Source organism: Panicum virgatum, chromosome 4N, assembly GCF_016808335.1.
Source record: "Panicum virgatum strain AP13 chromosome 4N, P.virgatum_v5, whole genome shotgun sequence".
NCBI lineage: Eukaryota > Viridiplantae > Streptophyta > Magnoliopsida > Poales > Poaceae > Panicum > Panicum virgatum.
The window spans coordinates 29036035-29050048 of NC_053148.1; the positions used below are offsets into that span (position 1 = coordinate 29036035).

Genomic DNA, 14014 nt, shown 5'->3' on the forward strand with positions numbered 1-14014 from the left:
CCATAGGATGTAGCCATGAATGGCTTCCGCTAGTGTCCTCTCCCCATCACCTCCAGGAATATCAAGCTCGAGCGTGTCCCAACCCTGGCACACCTGCTCCACGCCAACTCATGTGTATCCAGGCGGAATTTGCTGCACGTGGTACACGTCGCCTGGTTGGGTTGGCATGGCGGTACCGTACGCAATAGTGAACATTAAGTTCTTAACGGCAGTCTGCAAGTCACAAGGTGTCCGTTGGGTGATCTCATCCACTGGAAATCGCTGCGGGGCCGACGCTTCAACTGCGGCCTGGATCCCCATTGGCTCGGCGACGGTGACGGCTGTGGAAGTGCAGCTGCTTTTCCGCTGAGACAGGTGATCGGCTGCGACATTAGGCTATGGAGGCACCGTTTGCGCTTGTTGTTGCTTGCTCATTGCTATGGCCACTTGGCGTTGAACCTCTTCCTCCAGTCTTTGATCGTGTGACATGAGCCGTTCCTCTAGCCTTCGCATGTGCTCCCGCTCATCATTCTTTCTTCTTTGCCGGCTTCTATATGATTCAATGTAATCCCTGAACCCATACTTCCACGGAACCACGCCTTTGCCTCTTGTGCGGCCCGGATGCTCTGGATTCCCAAGGGCGTAAGTCAGCTCGTCCCTCTCTCTATCCGGCTGGAATGTTCCCTCGGCCGCTGCTTGCATGGACTCCTGTAGTTTCTGGGCTGCTCGCTGGATGTTTGGCCCATAGATGCAGTCACCAGTCAATGGGTCCAAGCTTCCCCGTGACCATAAAACCAGGTCCTTGACCTTTCAGGCCAGTTCAAGGTCGCAGGATGGATGCCTCTGTCAAGCAGATCCTGCTCCATCTTCTCCCATTTGGGTATTGCAAGCTTGTAGCCTCCTTGGCCTAGAGTGTGATGGTACACTTTCTTTGAGGCATTGTCTTTGGCCTTCTGCACCTTCTGAAGCCCAAGCTCTGAAGACTTGTATTCCACAAATGCATCCCAGTGACCCTTGAGCTTTTCGAGCTTGCCGGTAAATACGGGTGTGGTCCCGGTCTTGATATATTTCTTCGTCAAAATTTTCTTGAATGATTGCAGCTGTTCGGCCATCTTACTCAGGGTCCAACGCTTGCATATCTCTTCGGATTCAGCTGAAACCGTGAAGTTTTTCTTAAGCTCCCGCCAGCATCATTCTTTTTCTCTTTCGGGTACCGCATCCCGTTCCTCGCTTGGATTGTAAGCTTTACAGAGCCTGAAGCTGATCGGGATGTGGTCCCTGACAATACATCCAGATTGTCTTATGATTTTTTTGGCGGCAGCTTCTGGAGCGATCGGTTCGCCATCTGGACCAACTTCCGTTATAATGAACCGCCCTTCCAGTTTTTTTGTTGGGGCTCGCTTCGTCTTTTTCTGCTGCGACGATGATCCAGACGGCTATAAAAAAACATTCATAGTATTCATATAGATTCAGATGAAAATATGATTGTCACTACAAATAAATATAGTTGTGATATGTACATTAGCCACCTATTGTCCCGGGCCCAAAGGCTGCCGGGACAAATGGCCTGGAACAAAGGCCTGTTTTGTAGTAGTGATTTAGATCAACTATTTTTCATTTCTAATGGTAATTACAAGGAATGCAAAAATCCCTAATTCATAAAGAATAATGTCAATATTATAACTGAAAATGACAGAAATATAAAACTAGAATTACCCGTGCCGGGCCCGGGCGAAAGTAGATGAAAACGAAACGCCAAACCTCAAGTCGCGATCGCTGCGTGGAAGGACAGAAGTCTGAAATACGGGAGCTACTCGGACCCCAATGGATCTATCACAAAAAGTATGGTGAGCTACTTTTTTCTTAGATAGGACAAAAGTAATAAGTTAAGTTGGCCTAATATATCAGTTCGTCGTAAATATAAAAAATTGGAACATTTTTTAGCATGGAATAATTGTTCCAGTATAAAAAATTGTTCCGGCATATGTGATAGTTTGACTACTAGTCACACGTATAACTCCTAATATTTGCTCGAAGATCTGCTCATATACTCCAAGTTAGACCAAATACTACTACTACCTATGACATAACTATGACATACTAGATGTTGGGCCCCTCTCGTGAATCGCGGCCCGTCGCCCTGGCTGCCCTCCCCCTTGAGCCGGCCTTGCCCGGCCTCTCCACTTGGGCACCACAGCTGCCATGGGCAGGGGACAGAGCAGATGGAGGTGGAGTGGTGGATGGCGCGATGCTGCCTGCATGAATGGCAGGGAAGATGAATGGTCGAGACGACTGCTCACGACGCGAGATATTGCAACAGGAGGACGTCGCCACGTGAAGGTTCAAGAAGATGGCCGAGGGAAGGCCCGTGGCTGTGCCTAGATTTATCTTGATAGATCAAAATTGACAGGAATCGTAACTTTTAAAAATGGCCAAAACAGAATCGATAATTTCAAATTCGAATCGATGAATTTTTAGCACAGCTGGGAAAATAATTTTAAGGGCGGGTCATCCCTCGTCCACCCCTAGGCATTGCAGTACAATGCCAGGTCACACCCCCAACTGCCTCCGAAAATCGATTTGCAAGGGCAGTTGGGGGCTAACCTACTCCTACAAATACATTTTCAGCGAGGGGTGAGGGGTGATCTGCCCCTAGAAATGATATTTTTAGCTACGAAAACTAGCAACGGGTCTCCCGTCCATTCCTACAAATACCGTTTTATCCACCCTGGCTAAAAATATTTTCCGTAGTGTTCTATTCTGGAACCAGTGTGTGCGTAGCGCTGTGAAGGAGATTGCAGCACCATGAATGCATGCAGGCCATTCTCGGAGACCTCACCGTGGCTGATGATGCATGCGGTTATGCCATCGAGTTTTCATGGGTGCGTCGCTGGCCGCCGTTGATTGGATTATGCCGATGAGATGACGAGTTGCGGCGGAAAATGCTGATGGATTCTCGGTTGCCGATTCCGATGAAGGCTCGTTTGTTGCCATCTTCTCTTCACTCGTTCAGCGGAGAGTGTGCTGATAACATAATAAAGTAGAAAGTAGAGAGTAGAATGGAATGAACAAATGATTCATTGATTGATTAAATGAACAATGTGATTATATATTTATACATGGTGAAAGAATGTGTCCAAAGGAGATGTGTCGTCCCTTTGGTGCTCAGATCCCTTCGCGAAAGGTTCGTACCCTTTCGTGAAAGTGTTTGTTTATTTGCGAAATGTGCTGATTGCCTGCTCCGTCCAAGTAATCGAAATGAACATGTTGCAACCTACTTATTAATTGGAAGCACCTGCATAAATAATTAAATACACGTCATTTGTAACAATACCACGTGTTAATGATTGGGTCAAGGAAGGATTGACATCCACGAGACCCTGAATCTTTAATTCTTTAGCCAGTTTGTCGTTCTCCGTTCCTTTCTGATTTTCCGCTCACTTTTGTCGTCGTGACGGCGACCCCGTCAGAGGTTCCGGCCATGAAGCCATGCGCGCACGCAGACCGTCGGACCAAGACCATGCCAAGTCTCCAGCTGCCAGCACCAGCAGCGAACGTCCCCACGTGCACGCGCATAGAACCAGTACCCGGCCTCGCGACGGAAGGTGGCCGCGCGCCGTATAAAAGCATGCCTCCGCTTCATGCTTAGTTCGCCACTCGAATTCATCCACTGCAACCTGCATAATCATATTAGACACGAGACCTCAACGATCAAACCCCTTCCAGCTGCTTCCAACCATTCGATAATCTTGCTCCTTGGTGGTAGCTAGCCATATAGGCGGGCGCCGCACATCAGCTCGACGCCTCGACCGAACGTCGTCGACGACAGCCATGGCGGCGTCCAGGAGCTCTTCTTCTTGGCTCACGCCGCTGGTCCTCTCTGTCCTCCTCGCGTGCACCGCCGCCAGCGGTGACCAGCACCGTCTCTCCGTCAGCTACTACGACAAGACCTGCCCCAGCGCGCAGCACATCGTGCAGTCCGTGATGGCGTCCAGGGTCGCCGCCGACCAGGCGATGGCCCCCGCCGTGCTCCGCCTCTTCTTCCACGACTGTTTCGTCAACGTACGTCCCAACATCACTGAGTTTTTTTTTCGGTTAATTTTAATCTCCACTCGTGACGCGTCGAGTAGCCAACAACAACTGAGGATTATTAACGAATAATAATAACACGACGACACAGGGATGCGACGCCTCGGTCCTCCTCGACGACGCCACGCCTTTCGTCGAGAGCGAGAAGGACGCCGGGCCCAATGACTCGCTCCGCGGCTTCGACGTGGTCGAGGAGATCAAGTACCACCTCGAACACTCCTGCCCGGGCACCGTCTCCTGCGCCGACATCCTCGCTCTGGCCTCCCGGGACGCCGTCGCCCTGCTCGGCGGCCCGACCTGGAACGTGCAGCTCGGCCGCAAGGACTCGCGCGGCGCCGACAGGGATGCCGCCGAGAATGATCTCCCTAGCCCGCACGAGAACGCCACCGGACTCATCACCAAGTTCGCCGAGTACGGCCTCGACGCCCGCGACATGGCAGCGCTATCGGGCGCGCACACCGTCGGCACGGCGCGGTGCCTCCACTACAAGGACCGTGTCTACGGAAACGACGGGGAGGGCGGCGCCGACATCGACCCCTCCTTCGCGGAGCTCCGTCGGCGGACGTGCCAGGCCGGTGACGATGTGGTGGCGCCGTTCGACGAGCAGACGCCGATGAGGTTCGACAACGCCTACTACAAGGACCTGGTTGCGCGGCGCGGCCTGCTCACCTCCGACCAGGCGCTCTACGGCTGCGGTGGGCCGCTGGACCATCTGGTGGAGATGTACAGCAAGGATGCCAATGCGTTCGAGAAGGACTTCGCCAGGGCTATGGTGAAGATGGGGGACATACCCCCTCCCCCCGGGATGCCCGTGGAAGTGAGGCTCAAGTGCTCGATGGTGAACTAGTGATGATGAACTGATCGAAAATTCAAACCATCATAGTTATCAATTTTAATTTGTACAAAATAAATTGTAACCCACCATTCAATTCATTCCTTTCTTTGTTTGTGAATTACACTTCTTTATATATATTTTTTTGATGTAGAAATAATATATCTACATGTATCATATATGATTTTTTATAACATTTGATGAATTTATAATGAAAAGACTCATGCTTCCCTGCTGGTGACTGTGCGGTATTTTCGGGCCACAACATCTTAAATGTAAATGATGAGAAGATCATGATGACAACTATTGACGCGAAAGGCATCAGTATAGTGGTTACAATAACCTTAGTATACGTAGCACCTTAGGCCCCATATTTGACTCCCTTGAAAGCGAATATTTTAGAATGTAATAGCATTGTGCTTTAGTTGTAGATAATCGTTGACAGCGAGGTGCATGTGGTGACTACATCAAACTTGTGGATTTGCCGGCTCAATCTTTGAATATGCTCATACTGGTAAAGTTCGCATACGTCCGTTCGTAGGGATGAGTGTGTAAGCATTATGAGTGTCTGAGTTATAGTCGTAAAAAAAACTATTGACGCATATGACGGTTAATCTTAATCTGATGGACTAAATATTTTAATAATTCCGTGCTGAAATTAGATTAAGGTGAAAATCATGTGATAGATGTGTAAGTATTTCCTTTGCTTGGTTGTGGAAATTGTTAGATTTATGGGCTTGGCCCATATAAATAATCCTAATAAATCTCAAAGGCCCATTAGCGCTAAGAGGAGATACACCATCTATTAGTCCCTTATTGCTAATGGACGAGGGTGTAGGGGGTTTTTCTCCCTTTAAATACAGATCATCTCCCTCATGGAAAAAGTGCACCATAGATCGTTATACGTGGAGTCCCAAAGGTTTGGGAATTCATAAGAAGATCTAATTTGAGTTAGGGTTTTGCCTCCTCTCGTTGCTGCGCCGCCACCGTAGTCTTCTCCATCCCGAGCACCGGCGTGCACTGGCGAATGGGAGTGCAGGTCTCCGGAACCGCTCGCTCTTGTGATCCTGCACCGGGAGAGGACGAATAAGGTTTTTGGGAAGCGCTAAGTGCGACTGCTCATCTTCTTCGCCACGGCTCGTCCTCCGTCCAAGTCAGAAGCTGCGGCGTACCATCGTCTGCAACGCCGGTTGCTGCACTCCGTCTTCGTCTCGTCTGCACCTTTCGTCTTCCCGGCGGCTCCTGCACAGTACGTATTTCTGATCAGATCTGTTTCATAACCATGTTTTCTAAGATCATGTTTATGATATATGTACTGTCTAGTATGTTAGAGTCATGCATGCTAGGTTTAATTCTCATCATGATAAATCTAGTTCGGAATTTAAACTTACAGTTATCTATTTTTCCAACAATCCAAAAATCTTATTATAGGCAATCTGTTGATTTAACAATGGCTAGTTTCGCTGAGTCACTGAGGCCAGAAAAGTTTACTGGCGTGAACTTTAAGATCTGGAAGTCCAAGGTTCGCCTCTGGTTTACTGCTATGCACATCTGGGACATGAGACTTGGCAAGCCTGAGGGCGTACTTACTGCTGAAGAGCAGAAGAAGTACGATGAGGCCAATAATCTCTTTGTCGGATGTATCATTAGCAATCTGTCAGACGGATTAGCCCGTGTGTACATTGATGAGACAGAGGCAAAGACGCTGTGGGATGCTCTTGTTGCAAAGTATGATGCAATAGATGCGGGCAATGAACTGTACCTCATGGAGAGTTTCCATGACTATAGGATGGTGAATAACCGTTCTGTGGTGGAATAGGCGAATGAGGTGCAGTGCATTGTCAAGGATCTTGATCTCTTTAAGTGTCCTATTCCCGACAAGTTTGTGGCTGGATGCATTATTGCAAAGTTGTCTTCCCAGTGGAGGAACTTCGCCACAACTCTGAAACACAAGAGACAGGAGATATCAGTTGAAAATCTAATAGCGACTCTTGATGTTGAGGAGAAGACTCGGAAGAAGGACGTGCTTGAGAAAGGAGAACAAGGCCAGTCTAGCGCCAACCTGGTCCAAAAGTTCCCACATGGCAAGAACAAAGGGAACAACAAGCCTAACAAGACCACTACCTTCAAAAAGAAGAAGAATAAGGCTTTGGAAAAGTGCTATGCATGTGGTAAGCTTGGACACTTCTCCAAGGAGTACCCAGATCGGGCAGACCGCAGGGTCAAGAAAGCAAATGAGTCCAAGGATGTCAACATGGTGACCATAAGCAACACTGGAGATGGGTACGGTAATTTACCTACAGTTCTTTCAGTTTTTCAATCCACGAGTTGGTGGCTTGATACGGGTGCTAATGTTGATGTGTGTGCTGACATCTCTATGTTTTCTTCTTACCAGACCGTCCAGGACTTCTCCGTGCTGATGGGGAACGGTTCACATGCTTCTGTTCATGGTGTTGGCACGGTAGATCTGAAGTTTACTTCGAGGAAGATCGTGCAGCTGAGGAACGTGCAGCATGTGCCCACTATCAACAAGAATCTGGTCAGCGGGTCAGTCCTATGCAAGGATGGATTTAAAGTAGTGTTAGAGTCCAATAAATTTATCGTGTCGAAACATGGACAATTCGTTGATAAAGGCTATGATTGCGGAGGCTTGTTCCGCTTTTCTCTAGCTGAATTTTGTAATAAGTCGGTGAACCATATTTGTGGCAACATTAGCGATGATGAGTGTTTGGCATTCACGTTTATGTTATGTTAATTTTGGTTTGATGTCTCGGCTTTCCAGCATGTGTTTAATTCCAAAATTCACCATTGCTAAAGGTTCTAAGTGCCATAGTTGTGTGCAATCAAAGCAACCTCGGAAGCCTCACAAGGCTGCTGAGGAGAGACACTTGGCACCTCTAGAACTCATACATTCTGATCTATGTGAGATGAATGGTGTGTTGACAAAAGGTGGGAAAGATACTTCATGACGTTAATTGACGATGCGACTAGATTTTGCTATGTTTATTTGTTGCGAACTAAGGACGAAGCATTAGACTACTTTAAAATCTATAAAACTAGAGTTGAGAATCAACTAGAGAGAAAGATCAAGCGTCTAAGGTCAGATCGTGGTGGCGAGTATTTTCCCAAAATATTTGATGAATTCTGTGAGGAGCATGGAATTATTCATGAGAGGACGCCTCCCTATTCTCCCGAATCAAACAGGATTGAATTATTCATGAGAGGACGCCTCCCTATTCTCCCGAATCAAACAGGATTGCCGAGAGGAAAAACCGCACGGTGACTGACTTGGTTAACTCCATGTTAGACACAGCTGGTCTTTCTAAGGCATGGTGGGGGAGGCTGTATTGACTTCGTGTCATGTCTTGAATAAAGTTCCAAACAAGAATCAAGATCAAACTCCATATGAGATGTGGAATGGGAGAAAACCATAACTTTCTTATCTGCGCACGTGGGAGTGCTTAGCGAAAGTTAATGTGCCTATTCCAAAGAAGCGCAAGTTGGGACCTAAGATAGTGGATTGTGTCTTTCTAGGATATGCTCAGAGGAGTATTGCTTATATATTCTTAGTGGTTAAATCTGAGATACCAGATGTGCATGTTGATACTATTATGGAATCTCGTGATGCAATATTTTTTGAGAATATTTTTTCTATGAAAGATATGCATAGAAATTCTATATTTTCGACAGAGATAACTCCTCAACCTGCAGTACCTATCGAGTCTTCTGAACAATCCGATGAACATGAGCATGTCCGAGAAAAGGATGACAGTGAAGCTCCTAGAAGGAGCAAGAGACAAAGGATTGTAAAATCCTTTGGTGATGATTTCACTGTGTACCTTGTGGACAATACTCCCACATCCATTGCAGAGGCATATGCATCTTCAGATGCAAATGATTGGAAAGAAGCAGTCCAAAGTGAGATGGACTCAATTCTTTCTAATGGAACTGGGAGCTCACTGAACCACCCTATGGTTGCAAGCCAGTAGGATGTAAGTGGATATTCAAGAAGAAGCTTAAGCCCGATGGTACTATTGACAAGTACAAGGCTCGGCTTGTTGCTAAAGGGTACACACAAAAGGAAGGCGAAGACTTCTTTGATACTTATTCACCTATCACTAGATTGACCACTATTCGAGCATTAATTTCCTTGGCTGCCTCATATGGTCTTATCATTCATCAGATGGATGTTGAGACAACTTTCCTAAATGGAGAGTTGGATGAGGAGATCTACATGGATCAACCTGATGGATTTGTAATGAGGGGATTGTTAAATTTATGGGCTCGGCCCATATAAATAATCCTAATAAATCTCAAAGGCCCATTAGCGCTAAGAGAAGGTACACCATCTATTAGTCCCGTATTGCTAATGGACGAGGGTGTAGGGGGTTTTTCTCCATTTAAATACGAACCACCTCCCTCATGGAAAAAGTGCACCATAGATCGTTATACGTGGAGTCCCCAAGGTTTGGGAATTCATAAGAAGATCTAATCTAAGTTAGGGTTTTGCCTCCTCTCGTTGCTGTGCCGCCACCGTAGTCCTCTCCATCCCGAGCGCCGGTGTGCACCGGCGAACGGGAGAGCAGGTCTCCGGAACCGCTCGCTCTTGTGATCCTGCACCGGGAGAGGGCGAATAAGATTTTTGGGAAGCGCTAAGCGCGACTGCTCATCTTCTTCGCCACAGCTCGTCCTCCGTCCAAGTCAGGAGCTACGGCATACTGTCGTATGCAACGCCGGTTCCTGCGCTCCGTTCGAAGGACCGTCTTCGTCTCGTCTGCACCTTTCATCTTCCCGGCGGCTCCCGCACAGTACGTATTTTGTGATCAGATCTGTTTCATAATCATATTTTCTGATATCATGTTTATGATATACATACTGTCTAGTATGTTAGAGTCATGCATGCTAGGTTTAATTCTCATCATGATAAATCAAGTTCGGAATTTAAACTTACAGTTGTCTATTTTTCCAACAGAATGACATAAGCATAGAGCAATACGGCTTAATTAAACAAAACAGGCCACGTCGATCACGTAAAAAGGCTCCTTTTGTATCAAGGTAGAAGAAAAAACGGTATGCTACAATACGGACATCTGAAATTTTAAAATAACTAGACGCTCCAAAATATATTGCAATAGTTAAGTATCATTTTTGCAACCATTATTTCTACATGTTTCACAATGGATATTGCAAGAAATATAGTGATCATGTTGCGGCGGAAATTTACTACCCTAGAGTTGAATGACACGGTCATTTTTAACATATCATTTTTTCATGTTACAAATCGTGATCTCTGATGTTGCGCTAGATAAGTTTTAATGTTTCATCGGAGCGTTCGATGGATCAGACATCCGGCGCTAGCAGCGTTGGAAAAAAACCCTATTATTGTAATGCAGACCAGCTATGTGTTTTAACTTCACGATCCACTTCCGGAAACCCTGCGTTTACCGTGTGTCAAAACGTTTGCCATGGGCCAAACATTGGGCACACGGCAAAGGCAAAGTTTGCCGTGTGCTTCGAGAACAGGCACACGGCAAAGTTTCTGCACACAGCAAAGAAAAGATATGCCGTGCGCCTGGCCAAACGGCCCACGACAAATCCCGGACACACGGCAAACCATGCATCTTTGCCGTGTGCCTAAAATAAGGCACACGGCAAAGATGGCGACCAGTGACGTCGTTTGGCTGACCGTCCCCTTTGCCGTGTGCCTCGATAAAGCACACGGCAAAGATTCTATTTGCCGTGTGTTTTATTTTGAGCACACGACAAAGGTGTACCAAAACAGTTGAATTTGGACTCCGCAAATTTTCTGGTATAATAATACAGCACATTTTGCTCAATGCTTAAATTTGGTAATTTTTTCGATATATTTGCTATATTTAGACATTTAATGTCAGTAATCGAATTTCTGATGCTTGTACTAGAAGTGTTTTGATTAGTGGAGTACAATGTATATAAAATTGACAGACATAATAGCGAGTCCAATGTGAGCATGTGTGGCAGAAACAGAAGTAAACTTTGGAGATTATGGTAACAAACCATGATCCGGAACATTTCCCCGAATCATTTTAAAATTCTAATAAAAGCAGACAAATTCTGAAAATCATGAAATTTGTTGTGCTGTCATTATTTCATCCAGATACTATGAAAAAAAATTGGAATGTTTCGCACAAGTTTGCCTGTACAGTAGTTATGAATCGAAACATCTGCAGAGAAGATCCGTAGAGTTGAGAAGGAATCGTATAGGTTTCTACTCAATGTTACGAACAAATTGGCGATTCACTTCAAAACTTTTTCTATTTGCAAAACACAGCTTAGGTTGTTTAATGCCCTAATTTGGCTAATTTTTTGATCATTTTGCTAATTATAATTTTTTTTCAAGTAATCAATATCACATGATCTATTGAACTTGAGCTTTAACTGCATAAAATAATAGTTCTTTTCCAATACAATCAAAGAACAAAAAGTGTTTAGTCAGATGACCACGGTTTGTACAAAATTTGAAAAAGTTAAATAACATGAAATATTGGAACAAACTAAAAGGAAACGATTTATTTATTGATCTTAATCAAATTAACATTTGAATCACATAAAATAATAAGGTTTTTGTTTGGGTAGTCATTTTGGCAATGTTACATAAAGTGACAATTTATACTAACATCAATATGTGTAATTGTTACATTAGAGTTATTGACTTTTAAAAAAGTGTGGAAAAATACTATGCCGTGTGCCAACTAGACGGCACACGGCAAACACTGTCTTTGCCGTGTGCACTGGATCTGGGCTCACAGCAAACCTTTGCCATGTGCCCCGATTCAAAGCACACGACAAAGGTTTGACCCGGGCCTTATCCAAAAACACCGCGCCTCTCTCTCACTCAGCACTCACTCCTCACACACTGCGCGCTCCTCGCCGCCCCGACCGCCGCGCCGCGCACCTTGCCGCCCAGACCGCCGCGCCGTGCGCCTCGCCGACCTCCCCGAAGCGCAGCCCGCCTCGAGCTCCGCGCTGCCTCCCCAAAGCGCCGTTCCCGACCGCGCGTCCGACCGCCGGCCCCGAGCTCGGCGCCGCCTCCCCGACAAGCCGGCCGTCTCCCTGCCTCCCCCACCGCCGCGGCGCCGGCCCGAGCTGTGGCAGCGGCTCAGCCCGAGCTGTGGACCCGAGCTCCGGCGTTGAGCCGGCACAGCCGCGCTCCGTTGGCCATCTCGCGGCCGAGCCGCCCCCCCCCCCCCCTCCCCCACGGCTGAAGTGCCCCGGCCCTTTGGTAATTTTTTTGTTAGTTAGTTATTGTAGCTACTTTAATGAATTAGTTAGTTTAAGTGTTTTGTTTAATTAGTTAGATTTATTGTTTAGTTTAAATTGTTAGTTTAATTAGTTAGTATGTTATTTAGTTTAATTACTTACTTAGTTTGTTAGTTAGTTATCAGTTAAATTAGTTTAATTGTTTAGTTTGTTTGTTAATTTAGTTTTGTTACATTAGTTTAGTTTACTCAATTTAGTAAATTCGTTATGCGATAGACCAAAACTAGACATGAGGCCTCCCCGAGGCGGCAAGTCAGGGAGAATGACTAGGGCTGAATTCGTGCTGACGACGCCCCAGAGGAGAGAAGTACTAGAATGGTTCCAAACCTTAATGTTTCCCGATGGGTATGCAGCGAACTTTAGAAGGGGAGTGAACTTGTCTACTATGCGAATCAATGGGCTCAAGAGTCATGACTACCATATATGGATCGAGCGGCTTCTTCCGGTGATGGTTCGAGACTACCTCCCAGATCAAATATGGCGAGTGCTGGCCGAAATGAGCTTTTTCTTCCGCCAGCTTTGTGCTAAGGAGGTATCAATGACCGTAATTTAGGAAATGGAAAGGATGGCGCCTGTGTTTCTCTGTAAGTTGGAGAAGATCTTTCCACCTGGTTTCTTCAATCCGATGCAACATATGATTTTGCACCTCCCGTAAGAGGCACGAATGGGGGGTCCCGTGCAGGAGCGTTCGTGTTATTCAATTGAGAGATGTCAGAAGGTACTTAGAACTAAATGCAAAAACAAATACAAAATTGAAGCTTCCATCGTAGAGGCATACATTCTGGAGGAGGTCTCAAACTTCACATCAAAATATTATGCTTACAATCTTCTTAGCGTGCATAACCCACCTCCTCGTTACAATGCTGGGGAAAATGACTCGAACCTCAGTCTTTTCCGAGGTCAACTTGGAAGTGCCATATACACGATAAAATAATAAAAACAGAAAAAAAACCTTCTTTGCCGTGTGCCTGCTGCAAACCACCTTTGTCGTGTGTTAAATCCACGACACACGGCAAAGGATCCATTATTTGCCATGTGCTATATTATTTGGCACTGGCAAAGTGGCCCTGCCAGCGTCAGCTGCCGTCGTCGCCTTTTTTTTGCCGAGTGTCGTGTAATGCACACGGTAAAATTTTTGTCATGTGCCCGACAAAAGACCCACGGCAAATACGCTTGGTTGCCGTGAGGCTTTTGCTGTGTGCTACACACGACAAAGCCTTTGCCGTGTGCTACACACGGCAAAGCCTTTGCCGTGTACAAACCAGGCTTTGCCGTGTGTTTCGGGGGCACACGGCAAATAGCCTGTCCCGTAGTGATCCATCGCTGACGCAGAGAAGTAGATTCTTAGGGATTCAGCTCCTTACAAACAGTTTCGGCTATGGCTCCACCGGTGAAGCAGCCTTTTCTTTTCCGGATTATATGGTTGGAAAATATTTGGTAAGATGGCTTCTCCCGTTGTTTAAAATATATAGAAAAGATGAAATTTTCATATTACTCTTCTCTTTTCTATCTTTTATTTTTCTTCCTATTTCTTTTCCTTCTTATTTTTTCCTATCTTTCTTCCTTCCCGCATCACTCTGGCTCCATCTCTACCGCACGTCTCCTAATGCTGCATCATGGTAGCTCCCGCGTCCGGCTATCTCCGCTCCATCGCCAGCCGCCTCGTGCTCCTCGCCATCGGCCGCCCTGACACCATCTCTACCGCACGTCTCCTAATGCTGCATCATGGTAGCTCCCGCGTCCGGCTATCTCCGCTCCATCGCCAGCCGCCTCGTGCTCCTCGCCATCGGCCGCCCTGACACCCCTGCTTCGCAC

At 46.5% G+C, this 14014-nt stretch overlaps 1 protein-coding gene across 1 annotated transcript; it reads left to right on the forward strand.

Annotated features, from left to right (window-relative positions):
- Positions 1 to 3664: 3664 nt before the first annotated feature.
- On the forward strand, positions 3665 to 4915 carry LOC120668581 (peroxidase P7-like). The gene is made up of 2 exons (XM_039948327.1): positions 3665 to 4041; positions 4160 to 4915. The coding sequence occupies exons 1-2, from the start codon at positions 3811 to 3813 to the stop codon at positions 4913 to 4915; spliced, it is 987 nt and encodes a 328-aa protein (XP_039804261.1). The 5' UTR covers positions 3665 to 3810.
- Positions 4916 to 14014: the final 9099 nt, after the last annotated feature.